This window comes from Amphibalanus amphitrite, unplaced genomic scaffold, assembly GCF_019059575.1.
Source record: "Amphibalanus amphitrite isolate SeventyFive unplaced genomic scaffold, NRLGWU_Aamphi_draft 000467F_arrow, whole genome shotgun sequence".
Classification (NCBI taxonomy): Eukaryota; Metazoa; Arthropoda; class Thecostraca; order Balanomorpha; family Balanidae; genus Amphibalanus; species Amphibalanus amphitrite.
Genome location: NW_024881961.1, coordinates 392,791 through 414,281, shown reverse-complemented (window position 1 = coordinate 414,281; position 21,491 = coordinate 392,791). Strand labels below are relative to the sequence as shown.

The 21,491-nt window shown below is 47.2% G+C and overlaps 2 protein-coding genes across 2 annotated transcripts; one reads left to right on the top strand and one right to left on the bottom strand.

The window, feature by feature from the left end:
* Positions 1-4,476: 4,476 nt before the first annotated feature.
* On the top strand, positions 4,477-7,053 carry LOC122392061 (alpha-L-fucosidase-like). The gene is made up of 2 exons (XM_043386560.1): positions 4,477-5,190; positions 5,787-7,053. The coding sequence occupies exons 1-2, from the start codon at positions 4,808-4,810 to the stop codon at positions 6,757-6,759; spliced, it is 1,356 nt and encodes a 451-aa protein (XP_043242495.1). The 5' UTR covers positions 4,477-4,807; the 3' UTR covers positions 6,760-7,053.
* Positions 7,054-8,256: 1,203 nt separating this feature from the next.
* On the bottom strand, positions 8,257-21,461 carry LOC122392060 (zinc transporter ZIP11-like). The gene is made up of 10 exons (XM_043386559.1): positions 21,402-21,461; positions 18,730-18,896; positions 18,198-18,432; positions 17,110-17,205; positions 16,618-16,764; positions 15,967-16,036; positions 14,720-14,818; positions 14,220-14,378; positions 13,634-13,765; positions 8,257-13,198 (listed from the first exon to the last, which is right to left on the bottom strand). The coding sequence occupies exons 2-9, from the start codon at positions 18,835-18,837 to the stop codon at positions 13,687-13,689; spliced, it is 993 nt and encodes a 330-aa protein (XP_043242494.1). The 5' UTR covers positions 18,838-18,896; positions 21,402-21,461; the 3' UTR covers positions 8,257-13,198; positions 13,634-13,686.
* Positions 21,462-21,491: the final 30 nt, after the last annotated feature.

Sequence of the window (21,491 nt, the reverse complement as noted above, 5' to 3'; positions counted from 1 at the left end):
GCTCTAACTCCCATCAGGGGCCCGAACGGCGGCGGGCGGGGTTCCAACGTACCTCCGGCACCTTCACCCGCACACCGCACACGGGCGAGAGTTCAGACAAATCAGAGGTCACTGGTCCTTTTAACATGTCAGGTAAGTGATTCCTTTCTGGGTACGTCAAAGGTCAATGACCCACATGACGGAGGTCAGAGGCCCGTGACGCGTCATTCATCTCAGTTCAGGTCAGATCTGAGTTAGGAGATGTGAGAGCTCAAGTTGAAGTGACACCTATGGTTAGCGATCTTCGGGGATAGGTCGAATGTGTGTGACCTGTAGGTACTAGAAAAGATTAGAGGTCATTCATCCACCAAGGGCTTATATCAGGGGTCACTGGCCCGTTATGAAGATAGGTATGAGGTCGAAGACTCGTAATCCATCAATAGACATTAAACGGCCACTATCTATGAAGGAAATAGTAAAATCGATCGATTTGTAAAGGAATTGCTTCATTTGGAAGCATGCAGTTTGTTTACATTTTACGCGTCAATTATGTCATTGATGCGCCACAATACCTACCTGTCAGCCATATTGGAATACAAATGCTCGTTTTCTAAATACTCATTCTGGCTTTTCTAAGGCTTGCCGAGCTTAGAAATTTTTACCATTAAATTCAGAAGACAAAGTTGAGGGGTGATTTACGTTTTAACAAAAATTGAAGGGGTCCGCTCTCAAATGACCTTGACCTTTGACCCCTCATATCTCAGCCTCCAGAGCTTGCCGAACTTAGATAATTTAGGATATTAATGAGGGTGTCTAGATGTATCAGTTCACAAAAATTCATCAAAATCTGAGGGGTCCGCTTTAAAATGGGTCACGTGACCTCCACGTGGCTGCAACCTTTGACCTGACCTAACTTCTAGGTCAGGGCTTGCCGGGCTTAGATTTTATGCCCATCGTGCTCAGCATGTCAATTTGCATCTGTGTGCAAATTTTGAGGTAATTCTGAGGGGTCCGCCCTTAATGACCTTGAACTTTGACCCCTAATATCTCAGCCCCCAGGGCTTGCCGAGCTTAGATAATTTTATTCTGTGATGACCAGGTCATGCTGAGTGGCTGGTGTAAATTTGGTGAGATTCTAAGGGGTCCGTTTTTATCATTTTTTCCATCGAATATGAATTTCGAATCTGAATTTGAATTTGAAGCTAAGTATATAAACGTTCTGTCGGCTGGGAGCCAGGCGGCTGCTCCCGGTACTCTGCCCTGCTCCCGTACTCTACCCAGCTCCCGCGCACGCCCTCTCTCTCTCTCTCTCTCTCTCTCTCTCTCTCTCTCTCTCTCTCTCTCTCTCTCTCTCTCTCTCTCTCTCTCTCTCTCTCTCTCTCTTTTCTCTTGTTTCGCGCCCCTGAGTTACAGCCTCATGGAAAAAGCTGAGCGTTTGGGCCGTTACACAAATCACATAATGGTACCCAACTCTGAGGCCTCAGGCCAAAGGCTCGGTAGGCTCCAAGGCAAGGGTTTGGTCTTTGGTAAATAGCTTCGCCAAAAATAATCGCAGCGTTATGATTGTAGCACCATTGTGTCCGATGATCTACTTTTGATCTATGAAAGATCAGCGTGGATGTTGATCTCAGGTCAAGGTCAGGTCAAAGCCGTTCGGGTCACGAAACTGGTCGAGGAGGTCATGCTGCATATCTTTCGATTCTTCAGGTCTTTCTGATTTCACCTACCGCTTTTCCGACCCGCTAGTCTAATTTGACTTACAGACGAAAAACACCTAAATCGTCCTATAACATCAAGCGACCTTGGTCTCATGTGACATTTATAAAGCAGTGCAAGGTCAAAATACACAATTTTAGCACCTAGTCCTGCTAAGAGTGTACGAATGTACGATTCCATGTGGTAGGAATAGCTTTAGGCTGTTTCCAGTGCGCTGGCCCCCTTCTTTAAGTTCCGTCACTTGATGTGAATTAGTGACCTAGCTCGATAAACCATAGGTTTGAAATTTTCATACTTGCGGTAAATTATACATCATAAGGTGTGCTTAGAACCCGAGGAAGAGTAGCTCCCCCATCCACCTATACCTACTATCCGTAAGTGTCAACCGCCACTGACAGCTTCGTAACATAGCGAAGGCTTCAAAACTACTTCGTGAATGTTCAAATGGGTGTAAATTCGAAATCAGCTCCAAAAACCCTGGCAACAAGCAGCACTCGATAAAGTGAATTAAGGTCATCAAAGGTCAGTTACCTTGACCTGACCTTCACGTGACCTTGGCACCCACCATAATGCATGGGGCCAGCATCATTTCATATGTTTGATCATTTACAACCACAAAAAGACTGGAAATGCGCGGATAATGTGAGCCGGCATACGTCGAATCGCGATGCCGGCCACATATGGTCTCGAGAAACAGGTAACAGGTCAAAGGTCATTTGGGACAGGGTCATGACATTTTTAGGGTAGATGTAAAATTGATTAAAGGGACCCTCCCACCTTCAAAAAAGTTAATGAATTGGCATGAAAGTGATGTCCCTTGGTTCAGAAAGAGCGAAAACGAATATCTACCAAATTTCACCGAAAAATATTCACTGGTTTTCAAGATATTAGGCTTTTACTTTTGTTTACTTTTTGGGATCTCCCCTGTTACTAGCGACTTTATTTGGAAGCAATAATTTGGCAGCCCTAAAGTGCGGCAGACGTTGCGCGCAAAGCAGCGTATACCACCACGTGTTAACGATGGTTTTAGTCTAAGATTTAAAAATCGTTAGATCTCCGCTGACGTCACAAATTCTAAGGGGGCATTCCAATGCATTAGCCCCTTAGAATCCGAAAACTGCAAGTTTGAAATTTCATATCTTCGAATTAAAGCATTTTTCGATGTTGTGAGTGTCCAAACCGGTATTTGCAGGTCATGGCCACCAATTTGGCTATCTCAACTCAAAACTAATGTTAAGGTGGGAGGGTCCCTTTAACGCGAGGGTAGGTAGTAGGTACTGAAAGTTTCGTCGCGATCGGCCGCTTTTTGACTGATTTGTTTGCCAAAGACCGCGGGAAGGGGTCCATTCGTCCACTTCTCTGTAAGCGCGAGGGTTAAAGGTATATACCACCGCGTAGTGTCAATAAATGGACCGGAAAGAATATCCCAGGCTTCTCAAACAGCTACTCTTTTTACCTGATGGAAACAGTCACCGCACTTTCTCAAACCTCTTCGTGACTTCGGACTCAACGTTAGGGGAGAGTGGGGTAAGATGCCCAGGGTGGGAAAGACGCCCCACCCCCTCTAACGGCAAAACAAAAAATATTACCTGGAAATTAATGTTTTTAGCGTAAAGCGGAAAACTTCCTTGTTAACTGCACAAAAATTTGCCAAGCTCAGTTGGTCAACGGTGGGCTAGGCTAGTGATTGCTTGTTTTATATGTGCTGCTTTCAAAAAATATTTTAGTGTCAAAACATTGTGAATATCAAAGAAATTGTAAACAAAATTAAGTCCCTTGCTATTGTCGTGATACATTTATATGAGTGTACTTTGTCCCAACTAGTTGTTTCAGGGTGTAGTTTTAGTATTAACAAGTTTCTGATTAAATGTCAATTCGGTACCTTGGGGAAAGATACCCCCTGACCTGATGGGGAAAGACGCCCCCCTAAATCCTTCAAGGAACTCATCGGATCATTTAGTACATACTTGTGAAGAGAGACAAAAGCCGATTTGGGACCATCATGAGAGTCCAATACGGTCAGGTGCTCGCCATATCGGTCTCTTGGCCCATACGCCGATTTTTTGGGCGGCATCTGACTCTGAGAGCCCTCACAGTCACGACGGTATCTGTGGGTCCCATTATTGGTTCCGATGCCCCTTACGACACTCTTTGAGAGCTCCCACGCTGACCCCACGGGCCGCGCTGGCATCTGAGGTCCCCACGATGGTCTTGAGGGCCCTCAGGCCTCAAGTCTCATTAAGACCTAATAAGGGCCCCACAACGGTCTCCGAACGTCACCACGGAGGCTTGTTTGGCCGCGCTGGACTATGATGGCCCTCACGATGACCTCTGAAGCCCCTCACGACGACTTTTTAGGGCCCTTATGATGGCGTTTAAGTGTCTACCGCAGGCTCGAGTGCAACTGATTCGTTCAGGCAATTCACGTGCCCATTTTTGTCACTTATAGTGCGGAGGGGCATCTTACCCAACCCCAGGGGGCGTCTTTCCCACCCTCTGGGGTAAGATGCCCCCTTTCACTACTTCAGGAAAATGATCAATAACAAAAAAGTTATAACATTTCAAGCACAAAAGTGTGGTATTTTGTGGATAAAAATGATGTCGGCTACCATTGAAACTCCAAGTTTTTGCTTTCCGATTGTCATTTTCGAATAATTTATGACATTACAAACCCCTGGGCATCTTTCCCCACTCTCCCCTACTGAAAACGATCTCTGAGCGAACGACGGTCTCCGCCATTTTCCGCTGTTCTCTTTTGACACCTCTCGTACCGGTATCTTATACCTACCGACCAAAAAAGCATTCGTAGGTATCCCTCGCTGATAGTTTACCTTACCCGTTTCAACACAAAGTTGAAGACAATTATTCACCCATAAACCCACCGCGGCGACCATATTTTCGCCTCATATCAACCACAAAATCACCCCCTACCTCAACATGTGTGTCGTTGCCCCCCATAGTTCTTATCCTCGCTCCGCCTCTACACCCCCTCTCTCCCTCCCTCCACCCACTTCGGGGCTTGATAAACCAAACACTACACCATTGCGCTGTGGTCACACCACATGCGCGAACGGTGTCCCCACAGCGTACCGCGTGCTGCACTGGCGCGACCATGACGCGTCAACGTGAACCCACCCTAACCCCTCTCGCGACCTTGACCTTGCTTCTGGTCTTCGCTATGACCTCGCAAGTGACCTCTGCGCAGTACTCTCCCACTTGGAAGTCCCTCGATGCGCGACCGCTTCCTTCGTGGTATGATGAAGCAAAAGTGGGGATTTTTCTCCACTGGGGTGTCTACTCAGTGCCAAGTTTTGGTGATGAGTGGTTTTGGACCCGCTGGAAGGACCCGTTCGACCCGCAGCACGCCAAGTTCGCCGAGTTTATGAAGAAGAATTATCGTCCGGGATTCACGTATCAGGATTTTGCTGCGCAGTTCACGACGGAGCTGTTTGACCCCGACCACTGGGCTGATCTGCTGCAGAAATCTGGTGCCAGGTGAGATACCGGGGTTTGGTGCTTGGTATCGACGACTCTCTCCAGTCTCCATGCTGCATTACATTTTTTTTCGAGGTAGTAAGAAAAATGCTATATATTATTATTGTGACATCATAACTAAACAATAGTTAAACCGATGAAATATTCTAGCTTTAACGCTTTGTGACGCTATCAGATAATGAATTTGTCATTAGAATGCAAACACTCGCCTACAACTGCCGTCATTTAAGCTTCTAGTTCTCAGTCTCGCAATTAACAATTGATCGGCGTTGCCATGCTAGCTGAGAAAATACCATTTAGTCCGTGTATCTTCATGGCAAGAAACAATCCACTCTCCGCTCTTGAATACTTTGTTTCAGTAGTCATTTCCGTAGTTTGATTGGCACGTCAAACATCTTCAAGCTGGCGTTCTATGCACTCCCCCGTTGGTTTTCAGACCTTCAACTCTCCCAGTAAGTCGCGCTGAAATCAAGACACATTATTTGGGCGTTCACATATCACGACACAAACGTTTTTTTATTTCTTCTTTGTCCCCTGCTTCCTTCGGTGCTCGGCTAATCGCAGCTCGTCGTGACAGTCGTTTCTCGTTTCTTCAGGTACGTCGTTCTGACATCCAAGCACCACGAGGGCTACACCCTGTGGCCCTCTGCTGTCTCCTGGAACTGGAACTCGATGGACGTTGGACCCAAGCGTGACCTCGTCGGCGACCTAGCCTCTGCCGTGCGCAATCGCACCGACCTCCGCTTCGGCGTCTACCACTCCCTCTACGAATGGTACAACCCGTTGTACAAGAACGACCGCTACTACAACCGAAGCGACTTCGTGACAATGAAGACGATGCCGGAGTTGAAGGAACTGGTGGAAAGGTACCATCCGGAGGTTATCTGGTCTGACGGAGACTGGACTGGCATGCCCGAATACTGGCGTTCCCAAGAGTTTCTTGCGTGGCTCTACAATGATTCTCCGGTGAAGGAAAGTGTTGTGACGAATGACCGCTGGGGGTCGGGAACAAATTGCAAACATGGCGGTTACTATACCTGCCACGACGGTTACAACCCTGGTACCCTACAGGATCACAAGTTTGAGAATTGCTTCACACTCGACGGCGCTTGGGGATATCGGCGAGACTCTCCTCTGGCCAGCTACAAGTCTATTGAAAATACCCTCTACCAAGTGATCTCCACCGTAAGCTGTGGAGGTAACGTGCTGATCAACGTCGGACCGACCAAAGACGGAATCATCATGCCCATCTTCGAAGAACGCCTCACGCAGCTAGGAGAATGGCTGGGTCTAAACGGAGAAGCCATCTATTCCTCCAAGCCGTGGACGGTGCAGCATGATCCAACCAATAGCGACGTATGGTACACGCAGCGAGGAGGATATGTCTACGGCATTTCTCTCAAGTGGCCCACGGATGGGTTTATCACGATGGGATCGGCACCCAATGTGACTGAGTGTCGTCTGTTAGGGTATGATGGGGTGCTGGAGGTGGAGAACGGGAGGGTAATGCTCCCTCCCCTGCAGAAGGTGAAGAGCCAGTGGGCCTGGGTGTTTAAGTTCGAACCCTGAGTAGAAAACAGGCTGTAGGTCAACGATGGGTAGCGAGCGAATGAAGATGTGATGCTCTAGAACTTACAACGTAATCTCCACGATCAAATGTTTATATGAAAGAGACGTGAGAGATCAACAGATAAGATATCGTGCAAGATGTAAACAAGAAGTGCTGCCAAAAAAAGAAGCTTATGTAAAATCGCCAAAGTTCCTGAAAATAAAAGGTGTTGAACGATGAAGAAGAGTAAAAAATAAGTGGTGTCATCATTTGAACTCAGTTGGCGAAACAGAATATAACAAATCGCTTGCTGAGATGGATTGCTAAGATTGTTAGGCTAGGTTAGTTTAGGAGGTTAGATTAGGAACAACGGAGGCCCATTACCACTGAGGAGCACTTACACTATCGAGCCCTTCAACACAAACAAAGTATCGCCTTATCGACCCAACAAGGCTCGTGATACATTATCAGTCAAGGACAGAGCACCCCAGCAATCGTCCGATAAGACACTGCTGTGTGCACTGCTTATTGACGTTAGGAGTTAAGAGTCCCACTTTCCACAGACACTTTGCTAACGGAGAGTAGGGTAGAGCCAGGGTAGAGCATTGTTATTATAACGGTCGCCGACGCCGAGGACGTCACCGGGAACAGCTACAGCGTGGCCCTGACGGCCCCCGACCGCGTCACCTTCATCAAGGGAACCTGCCGGGATGAGTCTCGCTGGTGGATGGATGCGCTGGATGTCTACACTACGGCCATGGTCAAGGTATAGTCACCAGTGGTGTCAATTACGGAAAATCGGAATACCGATACCAAACCAAATACCAACCAAAACCGTGGAGAAATACCGAAACCAAACCAACATGAGGAAAATACCAACTTTTTACCGATTTCTTAGCCTCTTAAACATTAGCGAGGGTTCATGATACCAACAAAATACCAAACACATTAGGATTGAAATACCAAATACCGAGTTGGTATCGGTTTGGTATCGGTATACCAAATAGTTGGTATCCGATTGACATCTCTAATTGTTATGCTGACTTACTAAACCATAACCACGGAGGGAGGTCATAAATTAATTTCAGACAGAATCAGTTCATTCAGCTCGTAAAAATTCTGCTTCAGTAGTCATGTCCTTAGTTTGATTGGTATGTTTTTGACATTCCGTCTTTTTTCGCACATCCCCGCTGGTTTTGAACCCTTCTATCCTCTCCAGGCACGTTATGCTTTCACCCAAACACGTCGAGAGGTTTCCGACGACCAAACACAGTGTTCACAGAGTTCAGACCACATTATAACAACTATGACCAAGCTATACGGAGAATGCACAGCCGAAATGTGGATGAGCCTAATCCTATAACAAAAAAAGAAAAGAAAAGAATAACAGGATAGAAACACGACATACTGGGCACTTCAATTGACCACCCGTTTGCATCAAACGTTTCTCTAAGCCCGAGTTTTAAAAACCCCTTCCGAGCAGCACTGAGGCAGTAGTTATCAGCGTCTACAAACCATTGATTCGGTTGTCGTGTATTTGGTCATGTCTGGCACAGTTGATTGGTACGTCCACCAGTAAGAACACATCTCATACGCATGGCCAATGAGCACCTTGTAATCTTGGAATAACTTTCACCTCGTAAGACTCTCACACGAATTTAACGATAATGGTAACAATGATTAGCATAAAGCGAAAAGCAGGCCGAAAGTGAGATGAAATCAACATCTCATCGAAAAACCATTACATTTTAAGCATTGCTTACAAACAAGCTATGCATGTCAATAAAATATTGCAGTACTTCAAATATTGCACCTCGAATGAAATGAAACTTAGTGATGAAGTTGAGTTGAGACATCTACCTTCGGGTAACTCAAATAAAAAAACAATTTGTCATACAAAGAATAAGAAAAATGTGCAATAACGTTTCACATCCATGTGAACAAAGGCCTTATGGATGTTGCCAACAGTAAGGACACTTGGAATGTAGCGATATCAATATTTTGTAAACACGAAAAGGCACGGTGCTTTCACTCTCAGTTCACACTCAGAAGCGTCTAGAACTTTTCCACAAGAGCCAACTTATCATTTTATATCACAGCAAAATAAACAGCATCCTATTCTAGCAAACACGCAGACGAAACACAATGTAATTCGGAAATAAAATCCCACCCAGACACAAATTGCGGCAAACCACACTATACATATATAGTATGCTCTGCCTATTTAACGATGGCATATACTTCGAAGAGCATATGCAAATCCAGGACAAGACAAATATTTTGCAAAATTTTGAAAATTGTCATGATATACCGGATAATATGTACTTTACAGAATTTCCACGTGCATTTTTTCCAACGCATTTGAAGCGATATACCATTATTAAATAAGCAGATTCAAGGGATGAACAACGGATGAAGCTTGGAAGAATTTCAAAGCACACATTTTGGGTGAATTATTTCAAAAGGAATGCATGCAATTCGCACTAGGAATGGCGAAACTGGCACGCACCACACAAACATGAAATTGGGCTGTCAGTACACTAGTCAGTACACGCGATTTATTGTTTCTATGCGAAACTTGGCTAGCCAGTTCAGAACAATGTATGTTGCCTAGGCTGCTTCTTGAACATCGCCAAGGCAATTACTTTTGTGTACAAGAATCAGCCATGGAACACCCGCCTGGTCCCTATGCTGGTAGACGACACGGAGGGGTAGCATTTATTTGTCGCGGTCGCCCTGGGCTGCGCTACCGCCAAGTACTGTGTGAAGATGTAAGGCTATGTGGTGTCACTGTATATGATAATTCGGGTCCTTGTTTGACGGTAATTGGGTGTTATATGCCATTCTGGGACTCGACCAGTGACAGCAAATTACGTTACGCTGAATTGCTAGGCAAACTAGATGCAATTATTACCGCATATCGCTCTGCATCCCCTGTGCTTCTTGTAGGGGATTTTAACTGCGCCTTACCAAGATTGGCCAGTGTTCACAGGCCTAACGGCTGGCAGAATTTGCGTGGTTTCTCACCACTCAGCGCTCTTATGCAGGAGCTACTTGATGATCACCATTTGGTTGTGTCCGAATTCCAGTTTCCTCAGAAACAGTCTGTCACTTATGATAGGGCAGGTGGCTCCTCACACATTGATCACATTGTTGTGCCACAGTGTTTGCTTCCATCTCTAACGAATTGTATGATTCTTAGCTCATCAATTGATAACCTCAGCCCTCACCTTCCAGTCATTGCCACATTAAGTCTACATTTGCGACTTGCTGCTGTATCTTGCCTTCCAGTTCGCAGATTTGATCCCTCTGTCCTCTCTTATGTCCCTATTTGGAATTCTGAAGAAGCTATTGACCATTATAAAACGTTACTTGCGACTTACTTGGTAGCTTCGCCACAATTAGGCAGCTCTATAGAACTGGATAGATTAGATACATTTATCAGCTCTTGCATTCATGCTGCAGCTCGTGAATCTGGGTGTGCAAAGCCGAGACGTCCTGCTAAAAAATGGTGGAACCCCCGCGTTTCCTCAGCGCGTGATAGAGCCCGGTTTTGGCTTTACCTCTGGCATGAATCTGGTAAGCGGCTATACACGCATGTGCACAACTGCTATCGCGAAGCAAGACGGGCCTACCGGCGCGAGCGGAAGCATGCGTCTCGATCGAAAATTGATCATGAGGCACGGCTGTTACACAAGCTTCGCCGTGGGGAAAGTTTAGGCTCCTTTTGGCGACATGTTAGTAGAGCTCGGAGAGGTGTGACGGTTGCTGAATGCTCCGTAGACGCAGACAGCTTCAGATCCCATTTTTCTCGTATTCATCAGGACAATGTAGCTGAATTGTCACCAAACCAGCACTGGATCCGCGATGCTGTATCTGCTCGTTTAGAGGCTGGGTGCAATGGTGACGAACCTCGTATTGTTACCGCATCGGATGTTTCCCGATTTATATTGCGCCTTAGGCGTAATTCTGCTCCAGGAGCAGACGGAATCACCACAGAGCACCTGCTGTATGGCTCCACGCCTGAACTGCTTGCCATGTTAGCTCACCTCCTTACAGCTTGCTTTGCTAGATTGGATGTCCCTTCATCATTTGCAACCAGCATCATCAAGCCTTTGCTTAAAAGAACTGGACTTGACCCAAGTGATATGGACAATTATAGACCAATTTCACTTATTTCAACTTTCTCTAAATTGTTAGAGATAATGGTTTTAGAGGAAATTGAAACATCGTTCGTTCCACACGATCTACAGTTTGGATTTGTTCCACAGCGTGGAACAGCCGAAGCCTCTCTTTTGTTTTCTGAGACTGTCCAGTGGCACCTAAGAAGGGGATCTCCTGTATTCGTCGCTAATTTAGACGCCAGAAAGTGTTTTGACCGCATTTGGCATGACGGTCTTTTCTATCGTCTTCTTAATCTGCTTGAGAATCGCTCGTGGTGTCTGCTTCTCTCGTGGTATCGCAAGCTTACTGCCAAAATTGACTTTATGGGCATTCGTTCCGACAGTTTCCCACTAGAACGTGGAACGAGGCAAGGGGCCATCCTTTCCCCAGTACTGGCTAACATATTTTTTCGTCCCTTAATACAGACTCTTGATCATAGTGGACTTGGGGCTGAACTAATGGGATATCATGTCCCCTCGATCTGTTACGCTGACGACATAATGCTTGTTTCTACGAACTCCATGAGTCTTGGCCATCTTTTAAGCATTGTGGGGGAGTTCGCGGGCACTTGGAGACTTGAATTCACTCACCCTGATCAGTCTAAAACTAAAAGTCATTGCCTTGTCTTTGGTGCTGAACATTTAGCTGAGCTGCCTACATGGCAGTTAGCCGGTCAGCAGTTATCTATCCGCTCTGAAACACAGCATCTAGGTGTGACCATCAGCACTGATTTACGTGGCTCCGCGCATGCGCGGTCTCGAGTAAGACGTGCCCGTGGAGCTTTTTACGGGCTTACACCTGCAGGAATGTTTAGCAAGGCTATGTCTGCTTTAGACAAAGCTTTTCTATGGCGCACGATTGTAGCCCCTTCTTTGACATCTGGGAGCATCGTTGCTCCACTGAGAGCTGCTGACATAAGTAACCTGGAATTATTTCAATCTTCTAGTATAAAGGCAGTCATTGGGCTCCCTGTGTATGCTCATCATTCTGCCCTAATGTCAGCGCTTGGCATTCCTAAGGTTCAAGAGCTTCTCCGATCGCTTACGCTTCGCGGCTTTGCTCATCTGTTTCGCTCGGATCATAGGCTTAAGCAGATAATGATTCGCAGCCTTGCTGTTCTAGCTACTACGCCTTCAGAGTTAGACGGATCATTCTTGAGCTTTACACATAGCCTCGGAAATAATAATTTTGAAGTTACAATGAACATAGCATGTGGCAATATTGATGGTGAGCTTATTCGTGGCTCTTGTATGAATGATGGAATTGTGGACACAATCAAATTCCTGCTCAACAGCACTTGCTCTCATTCGCGTAAAATTCTTAGGCTCATAACAGTCACAAATGAAAGCACCAGGCACACAACTTGAACTAAAGTATAGGTACTATCGATGGTTTTAGAATGTCCAATGATTGGCTCTTGTGAATGTCCTTGCGTGGCCTAGCATTGTTCTGCAGGCATTAATGTATGTACCTACCTGGCCCAATGTATATGTACTGCTACTTGTTATAACTGTCACCTCACCTTGTCACCTCACATTGTGTGTGTGATGCAAATAAATGTGATGTGATGATGATGACTAGGACGCCCCAGAAAATGTGACGTGCCTGGATTATGACAATCCGATTTTTTCAACATTATAACAGAGATACAACAATTATTTATCATAGTAAAGTAGCTTCCGGTAAATGATTCAGAGCTGGAGCGGAGTAGTATTGTTTTGGTAGGCAATGTTTTGTTCCGATGAGATCTTTTATGCAGCATGTTTACATTCATGAAAGTAAACTCATTTAAAATCGTTGCAAGAAGAATGAATGGATGGTTCCATCAAATCAATGACATTATTTCATATCCATTTTGAGAAAAAATGCTCTCCATTAGATCGAAGGGAAGAAATAAGTGTGCAGGTGATTTGAGTCATCAAATGATTATACTCAAATGACTGAAATTCGCAACAAATGTCACATTCAACTTCGAGCTTTTTGGTCCCCTGGACTGCCGTGCATCGCAAGAGGTTTATCATGTAATATGAAGCCAACGAATGATCGCTTGCGGCCTTTCCAAAACCAGCTCCAACAAATGCAACAATAAGGTAGGCACTAGGCACCATTCGGCATTCGTCACACAACTAAAAGTCACAAACCAAAACCAACTTCACGTTCTTTCAAACTTTCCCAAACTATTCCCACTTCATCCCCACAACTGGACATCATCCCTTGGGAGCCCAAGGTCTCTTTTTAACATCTTCACACCCAAGTCGCCCTTTATGTAGAGGCCGTAAGGCGAGGTAACCTTAAAGGAAATAGTTCACTTTCCTGAAATTAGTATTTTGCTATGGATTTATGTTTTTTTATGCTCAAAATGATCAGAAAATAAAACAAAACGTTTTTGTAAAAAGGATTATTTTCTATATTTTAGTATAAGAAGAACTATATTCTATATAAAATAATGTTTGACGCGGAAGCTTATTACGCGTTGACCAATCATATTGCGTAGGACAAACCCATCGGCTGTAAGCAGCATTCTGATTGGCTGACGATGACGTGACTGCATTTCTCCGCAAGGCACGCATTCCTCTGCAAGGCACTCTTTTCGGAACGAAAAATGGAATATCTTCGTCTAGGGTGATCGTTGGGCCGTGAAAACTTCTGATTTGTGCTAGTCTCAGCGCAAGCAACAAAACTGCTATTCCAGTTCCAAACCCCATGTTAAAAGTGAACTATTTCCTTTAAGTCCATCCCAGGACGTCATGTTCCGGCAGATGACGCAGCAGCTGTGGTCACCGCTAGCCGAGGCCGACATCCAGACACATCATGATGAGGAAACCGACGATGGCAGCCCAGGAGGCCAGGCGACCGTTCCCGCTGTGGAGGAAGAGCATAGTGAACTTCAGAGCGTGACGAGGAGTTGAACATGTCGAGTGGTTGAACACAGCGACTCATGCACGGGATGGGTGCACGTTCTAACATAATGAACTTCGAAAGGTTTAGCATTGTGAATCGAATGTCGGAGCCTTATGATCTTTTGATCGTAGTAAGCTGGTAAACGAAGTAGAAAGTCAGCACATCCTAAACAAAAAATAATGAACGTTAGATGCCTAAATAATGTGGTGATCCAGCATTCAGTCTAACATCAGCTCTAACCGTAAATGAACGACCAGAGCTTTTCATGTAATAGGAAAAACTTTTGCTTGCTAACATCACTTGCGTCTTATTATTTTCGTTGCATTCAACATCGTATTCTCCGCACAAATGTCACGCCTCGTCTGTATGTGCACCCTATGGCGTCATTTTACCTAATGACGTCAGTTCTACTCACCACGTCTGCGCCTCGGGCACAATATCGTCAAACACCACGTATATCATGGCTCCAGCGGCGAAACTGAGAGCATACGGTAGGAGCGGCTCTGCGAGTGAGACGGCGACGGCCCCTAGCATTCCGGCGGCGGGCTCCACCATACCGCTCAGCTGCCCGTACCTGAGGGGGGGGGGGGGGGGGGGGTGAGAAGAATGAGAGAAAAACATGGCAGGTAATCAGAAGAGGAGAAGAAAAAGGTGAGGGGTCAGTGAGCTATCACAAACCGTTTCAACAAACTAAGCTCACGTACTGGACAAACACCACCTTCTTTCTATATCACCATGATCGCATAGTGGTTCTGTTTCGATGCGCCCTAAGCCCCAGCAAACTAACAATTCTCTCACCAGATTGAAAAGACAATCCCAGTCCACAAATATCCCTTCCCCTGCTTTCTTACTTCCTCCAAAACCAGCTGATCTAAGTCTCGTCTCTATTCTGAAGCAGCCCGCAGTCACACTCACCAGAAGGCCTGCCGGCTGGACATGCCCGCCCCTCGCAGGGGTAGACTGACCGCCAGTCCCTCAGGGAAATTCTGAATGCCGATACCGACTGCTAGATTCCTGAAGGGGAAAGAGAAGGGAAAGTCAGTAAATGGAAATATCTAGGGGAATGGTGGGGCAAGAGGGAGAGTCGGTCGGGAGAGGAAAATTATGTTCGACGAGTGTCATTGAAAAGTGGGTGCAGCTGGCATCATGCGAACGAGCCGGAAAATGGTTTGGTGGTAAGTTTTTCTGTCTTGTCGGATTAATTTCATTCATAAAAAATACTGTTGTGTTTTAAAAAGTCTATGACCTGATCTAAGCCATCGAATTCATGAGAAATTAGGTGATCGCATAACAATAATTAGACCGCGTAGCATGTGGTTGTCGCCCTTGTCATCACATTTCGCTAAGGTACCGGTGCTTCGGGTACATTTCTAACAGCTCGCCAAGCCATCAACTGTCAATTAAAAAATTCAAGGTATTCAACATCCATTGCTCATGAGTTTTCGTTTTTAACGGACCTCATTACCACCCCCCCCCCCCTCCCATCACCCTGCCTCCGCCCTTTGTCACCGCCCCTCCCTCCCGCCGCCTGGCGCCGCCACTGTCCGGGGCGCGCGGTAACGGCCTTGGTCGGCCGCTGCCGCCGTCCACCGCCGTCGTCGGTATAAATGCGATCGCATTTATTCAGGTTCAATGACACCAGCACCAGGCGATCGCATAGCAGATCGGTGGGCGGGTCGGTGGAGCAGCGGAGGTGGCGACATCTATATCACAGCCTACAGAGTCTGCCGCGAGGTGGCAGTAGCTCAAGGAGAGCCTCATTGAAGGCTCGTTGGTCATTGGTCATAGGAAAACAGCTGTCACGCAATGAAATCAAGAATGTTTGGGGCTTTGATGAAGCAGAAAAGGTGATCACACTCTGACTTAAGAAGACAATCACTCGTGAATCTAGACTCTTAAATAAAAACTTAGAAATCTGCCAGCGACTTGCAATGAACTGGGTGGTTAGAATCACTTAAAATGCAGGACATACATGAATGAAAATACTGCCATTCATGCGGATGGTCCATCTCTGCAGTTTCTTCTTTAAAAGTTGTAGCTAAAAACCATGCACAATGTAACGAACCTTCCACACTTCAGAAAAGCAAAGAAGAAAGAACTTTTGCTTTACAACAACAAGGGCATTCGAATAATTTCCCTGAAATGTGTCTAGGACAACTCACCTGGCCTTCTCGAAGGTGGCGCCCGCCGTTTTCCCGGCAGCGGCGAACCCGACACCCACCGCCAGTCCCTCTGCAACCGCGAGGGGATTAGAACATCAGACCAGAACGCTACGGCACTGACAGTGGACGGCACTGGAAGAGATCGGGATTTTATGTATTTCAGCGAATAACAACACGAACACAATATTTTAATAACTCACAGAGGTCAGGATGGGACCCAGGATTCAGTTCCAGGTCCACCTGAATGACGGAGGGAAATAGAACATCAGACTGATACAGCACTGGGGGAGGGGGGGGGGGGGGGTAATAAGAGGGTGATTGTGTCAAGAGACGCCCAAAATTTTGATATAGGTAATAGGAATCCAGCGAGGATCTAAAAAAGGTCCAAAACAAAACCAAGCCTAGAGCCGAGTGCGGTATCCCCGCAGTAGAAAACGAATGAAGCCCAATCTATGTCATCATTTATCATTGTGTCCCTCAGATTTTTGTCTGCATCACGTTTTTTTTTTGTAGTAAGCAGCACAGTTAGAAAGAAAATAGAACATAAAAACAATCTTCCAGTTCTTTCATGGTGTTTCAGCTACTCCTCACGCACATCTCTGAATTCACTGCGACCGTCACACACAACTGTGCACAGTTGAGTTCACTCACCGGGAATATTATGCACTGTGATGGCGATGATCAGTAGCAGGATGCGCCTCCAGCGGGCAGACAGGTCTTCCTCCTCCCGGCTATCCAGCCCGGCAGACGCGCCATCGCCGTTCCCTTTACCCAGAGTACGGCGCTGACGCAGGCCATCTGTCGGCGGGAGGGGAGATGGTAGTTAGAAGAACTGCCGCCAGGGGTAAGTTGCGATCGCTGATCACGCCGGAATAGATGGGAGACTAGGCATTGCAATGGGCATGGAACTGAACAGAACAGGAGCTGAGCAGATATGACAGGAAGTGCACAGGCAATCATGACGTCATCAAATGCTCAAGAAAGCATAAGATCAGGCACGATTTATCAGGGGGCTGCAGCTGAGTGCATCGCTGTCCGCACTTGGCGATGATGCACTTGTCCACTCAGTTTATCGGTAAACGCCTCATGGCTGGGCTTAGATTGCAAGGGCACAGCATGCACTGTTATTTTCCCCCACCATACCTGACAGCATGCCGCTGTTTTCGACCAGATCCTCGCCCCGTTCGCTGTCCATTCGTCGTCGGCTGCGATGCTCTCTTTCGCCGTCATCCAGAGACGCTGAAAGAGCAGAAAACACCGAGTTGTTGTTAGGTCCGTGATTAAATCGCGAGGGTTTGCTGCATGGCAGATTTCTCCTAAGACCAGTATAACGCCTTTTGGGGCGACTAACGGAGCGAGCGAGAGGGTGGGCCTTGCACGTGCGAAATTTCGAAGGGGTACCTCCAGCTGACTTGTGCACGGCACCCTACTAACCGGTCTCTAGCGATGTGCCAAATTTGAGCACAATCGGCCCAGCCGTTCTCCAGATCTGGAAGCGGCACCCTGCACGTGCGCACGTGCAAAATGGGTCCCAACTGACTTGTTCACGGCACCCTAGTAACTGGTCCCTAATCGTGTACCAAATTTGAGCGCCATCGGTCCAGCCGTTCTCGAGATCTGGAAACGACCCCCGCACGTGCGCACGTGCAGCAGCACCCCAACTCTGGCACATGGATATGCAGTGCCTAGTGGGTGCCTACCTACATGCCAACTTTCAGCGCAATCGGCCAAGTAGTTACCGAGATATTGCAACAATTACAAAACTGACACCTCTTCGTTTTGCACGTGGCACGTGCATAAGGGGTCACCCAAATGCATCGGGAATAGTCCAATACTTGGTAGAAGGAATGAAGCTACCCTACAAAAATTACCGCGTGTAAATCGGTCAAGTGGTTGCTGAGATATAAGCCTCGCAAAAGCGTCCGCACGGCCGGCCGGCCGGCCGGCCGCTCATACTCAGAAATTTCCGTTATTCTACGTAAGACTCCGCTCGCTTCGCTCGCTCCGTAATAAGCCAAACAAACATGACATAGGACTTGAACACTGCTAATAAGTTACGGCAAAAAAGTTAGGTATATGCAGCCCGTTCATGACAGACATCCGTATCTCATGTTTCCCATCTTGATCCCAGTTGTAGGTAAGACACAAATCTTGGGTAAGACGAGACCATGATACAATCATCTTCCCCTTACCCCAAGAGGGGACCAGTGACCTGCAGGGCCCTCCCTTACCTAGCATCAGCGAAGACGAATCCACTCCAAATCTCTTCATCATAACATCGGCTCCCGAAACAAACATGGCGCCCGCCAGGAAGCCCACCGCCACCGGCAGAAACGCGAACTCTCCGTTCGCGCCGTATCCGCCAGATGTCTCTGCCATCTGCAGGGCCGGCTCCAGGAGGGACCAGAACGAAGCTGCCGTCATCACGCCAGCTGCAAACCCCAGGCTGGCGTCCAAGACATCATGCTGCAAATGAAAGAAGGTATGTCAGAGACAAGCTGGTGCTGACAACTAAATTCAGGAGGGATATTTTGAGAATGCAGTGCCCATAATAAACACAAAAAAACAAAAATTGTTGGAAATGGGACAGGCCAACAGAAGTAACTATTTCAACAATCACTGCTTCTATTCAGCACAAATCCTTGAGGGCTATAACTAGCCTGGATGAGGTCATAATTGCTATAAGAAGCTTGTTTCAGAGGCATAAGCTGTTAAAAACATCCCTGTGAGCAGGGCAATAAGGTCATACAGCCAGGTACTTACATGTGATCCAGACAGTACAAAGACTAGTCCAGCACCCAGAGCTGTGACACCCCACGTGAAGAGGGTGCCCAGAAATGTCTGGCCGAGGGGCGAGACTCCAGCAATCATGGCACCAGATTTCTCAAGTCTAGGTGACTTGATAATTTGCTGAATATTGCTCTGAGAGCCTGTTGAACAGAAAAATGAGCAGAGTGATAGATATTGGAATGAAAGGAAATGCATAGACTCCAAATACAATACCTACCTAGCTAGTCTCAGTCTCCATTGATCAGGGACTGGAGGTGGCTTGAAAGAAATTAAATTTGTTAGTTTTAACCAGCCTCTTACACTTACTTACACTTACGATGTACGAGATTTAGAAGGCCACTTGGCCTTTAGGACTCTTACTTTATCGAGCTCCTTGACTGTGTCACTTCCTCATTGTCATATCACACTACGCCACATCATTGATGTGAATGGTGTATTGGAGGTGGGACCAGTGGGCGTCGAGCTTGGCTTTGAAGGCATTCAAGGAGCGAGATGAAACAACCGATGCTGGTAGGGCGTTCCAGTCGTTTACGACCCTGACTCCAAGAGCGAGTCTTCTCGTTCTTGTTTCAGCCCTCGGTTTCCTCAGTTTCCAGGCGTGGCCTCTGGTGGGACCAGCGGCAGCTGGCGTGACAAACAGCTCCGGATCCAGGTCGACTCCACCGTGCAGCAGCTGGTATATCGCGATCATATCTCCTCGTCGCCTCCTGTAGTAGAGTGACGGCAGACCTAGACGTCGGAGCCTCTCAGTGTACGGCAGGTTCTTGATCGCTGGTATCAACTTGGTAGCTCTCCGTTGAACCCTCTCCACTCGTTGTTGGTCCGCTCGACTGAATGGGCCCCAGACAGTGTTGCAGTACTCCAGGTGAGGTCTGACCAGTGTTTTGTAAAGAGCTGGGAGCGTTTCTGCGTCGATGGATTCGAAAGATCTGCGAATCACGGACAGGACACGTGTGGCCTTCGACACCGCAGCTGCAGCGTGCTCCCGAAACTTCAACTCACTGTCGACCAGGACACCAAGATCCTTCTCAACGGTGGTTTCATCCAACTGTGCATCACCCATGGAGTACCTCTGACCTTCGCTGGCCCTTCCAACGTGCAGAACTCTACACTTTTCTGCGTTGAAGTGGAGCTGCCACATGTCTGACCAGTCGATGGCTGCGTTCAAGTCCGCCTGCAACCTTTCAGCGTCTGACGAGCTACTCAGTGAACGGTAGATTTTGGTGTCGTCTGCAAACATCTGTATGTTGCACTGCACAGCATCAGGAAGGTCATTCACATAGATTACAAACAGCAGTGGCCCAAGCACGGATCCTTGTGGTACTCCACTCTTGACAGGTGCCCAGCTGGACTTCGCACCGTTCAGGATGACCCTCTGCCTTCTGCCCACCAGAAAGCTCTCCACCCAGCGCAGCAGCCTCTCCCCTATTCCGTAGGCCCTCAGCTTGCACAGTAGTCGCTGGTGAGGTACCGTGTCGAAGGCCTTTGAGAAGTCCAAGTAGATTGCGTCCACTGACTTTCCTCGTTCAATCGCCTTGGTCCAGTCATCGATTGTTACCAACAGTTGGGTTGCGCAAGAGCGTTTGGGGCGGAAACCGTGCTGTGCATTGTTAAGCTGCTGGGTCGCAACCATGTGTTCCATGATGTGGTCGCGGATAATCGACTCGAGGACCTTGCACGGAATTGCCGTCAAACTCACTGGTCTGTAGTTTGCAGGAGATTGTTTGTTGCCCTTCTTGAATATCGGGACGATCTCACCTGCCTTCCAGTCCAGGGGTAGGTCTGCTGTCTGCAGAGACTCGTTGAAGAGAAGAGATAGTGGTCGGGCGATGTTGTGGGCAGTCTCAACAAGAACTCTTGGGTGGATCCCATCAGGGCCAGGAGACTTAGAAGATTTCAGCATCCTCAGCTTGGCTTCTACTAGTCCTGGTGTCACTTCTGGAATGTCAAGGTCTGACCCAGAATAGCCATTTTGCATTCTTGGGACATCATCTCGTTCTTCAGTGAAGACGCTGCTGAAAAACGCATTTAGCACTCTTGCTTTGTCCTCATTGTTTGAAGCCAGTGAACCATCTGCTTGCTTGAGGTCCTCTACTCCGGTCCGGGTTTTCATTCTGGAGTGGACATAACGCCAGAAGGGCTTTGGATTCCCCTTGACTTCTCTAACAAGCCTCTTCTCAAAGTTGCTACGGAGATTTCTGGTCAGCCGACGGAGGTCGTTGCGGCATCGGACAAAGCGGGCATGGTCAATGGGGTCTTTCGATTGCACATATTTGAACCAGAGTGTTCTCTTCCTCTTTTTCAGCTTCAGGGCCTCACGGTTGATGTAGATGTTCTTCTTTGCTGCTTTGGGCAGGGCAGGTGGCACACACTTGTCAGTTGCTTCCTCTATGATCTTCTTCCAGTGATTGTACCTTGCTTGCACTGTCTTGGGCATGTGATCTTCCCAGTCTGCTGAACTCATAAGCAGATTCATTCGGTCAAAGTTGGCCTTGTGGAAATTCAGGGTATTACCTGATGGCTCTGACCGCTGGGTGTAACACTCCAAGTCAAATGATATTATTTGCCAGCTCTTGCTGGTAACTTCCGGAAAAATGTTACTTAGTCCAGACCTACTGACCAGATAAAATCTGCATGAAACCTACCTGCAGGCTGCACCACCTTCCTATCACAGAGAAACCGCCCACAACAAAAACACGTAAAAAAATAAACGCCGCAAAGCTGCCGGTTATCAC

Coding starts and splice junctions, on each gene's coding strand:
- LOC122392061 (XM_043386560.1), top strand. CDS start 4,808: ATGACGCGTCAACGTGAACCCACCCTAACCCCTCTCGCGACCTTGACC. Junction 5,191..5,786: donor CTGCAGAAATCTGGTGCCAG/GTGAGATACCGG, acceptor TCGTTTCTTCAG/GTACGTCGTTCTGACATCCA.
- LOC122392060 (XM_043386559.1), bottom strand. CDS start 18,837: ATGATTGCTGGAGTCTCGCCCCTCGGCCAGACATTTCTGGGCACCCTC. Junction 17,206..18,197: donor TTCGTCTTCGCTGATGCTAG/GTAAGGGAGGGC, acceptor CTGCTCTTTCAG/CGTCTCTGGATGACGGCGAA. Junction 14,819..15,966: donor GCCACCTTCGAGAAGGCCAG/GTGAGTTGTCCT, acceptor TTTCCCCTTCAG/GAATCTAGCAGTCGGTATCG.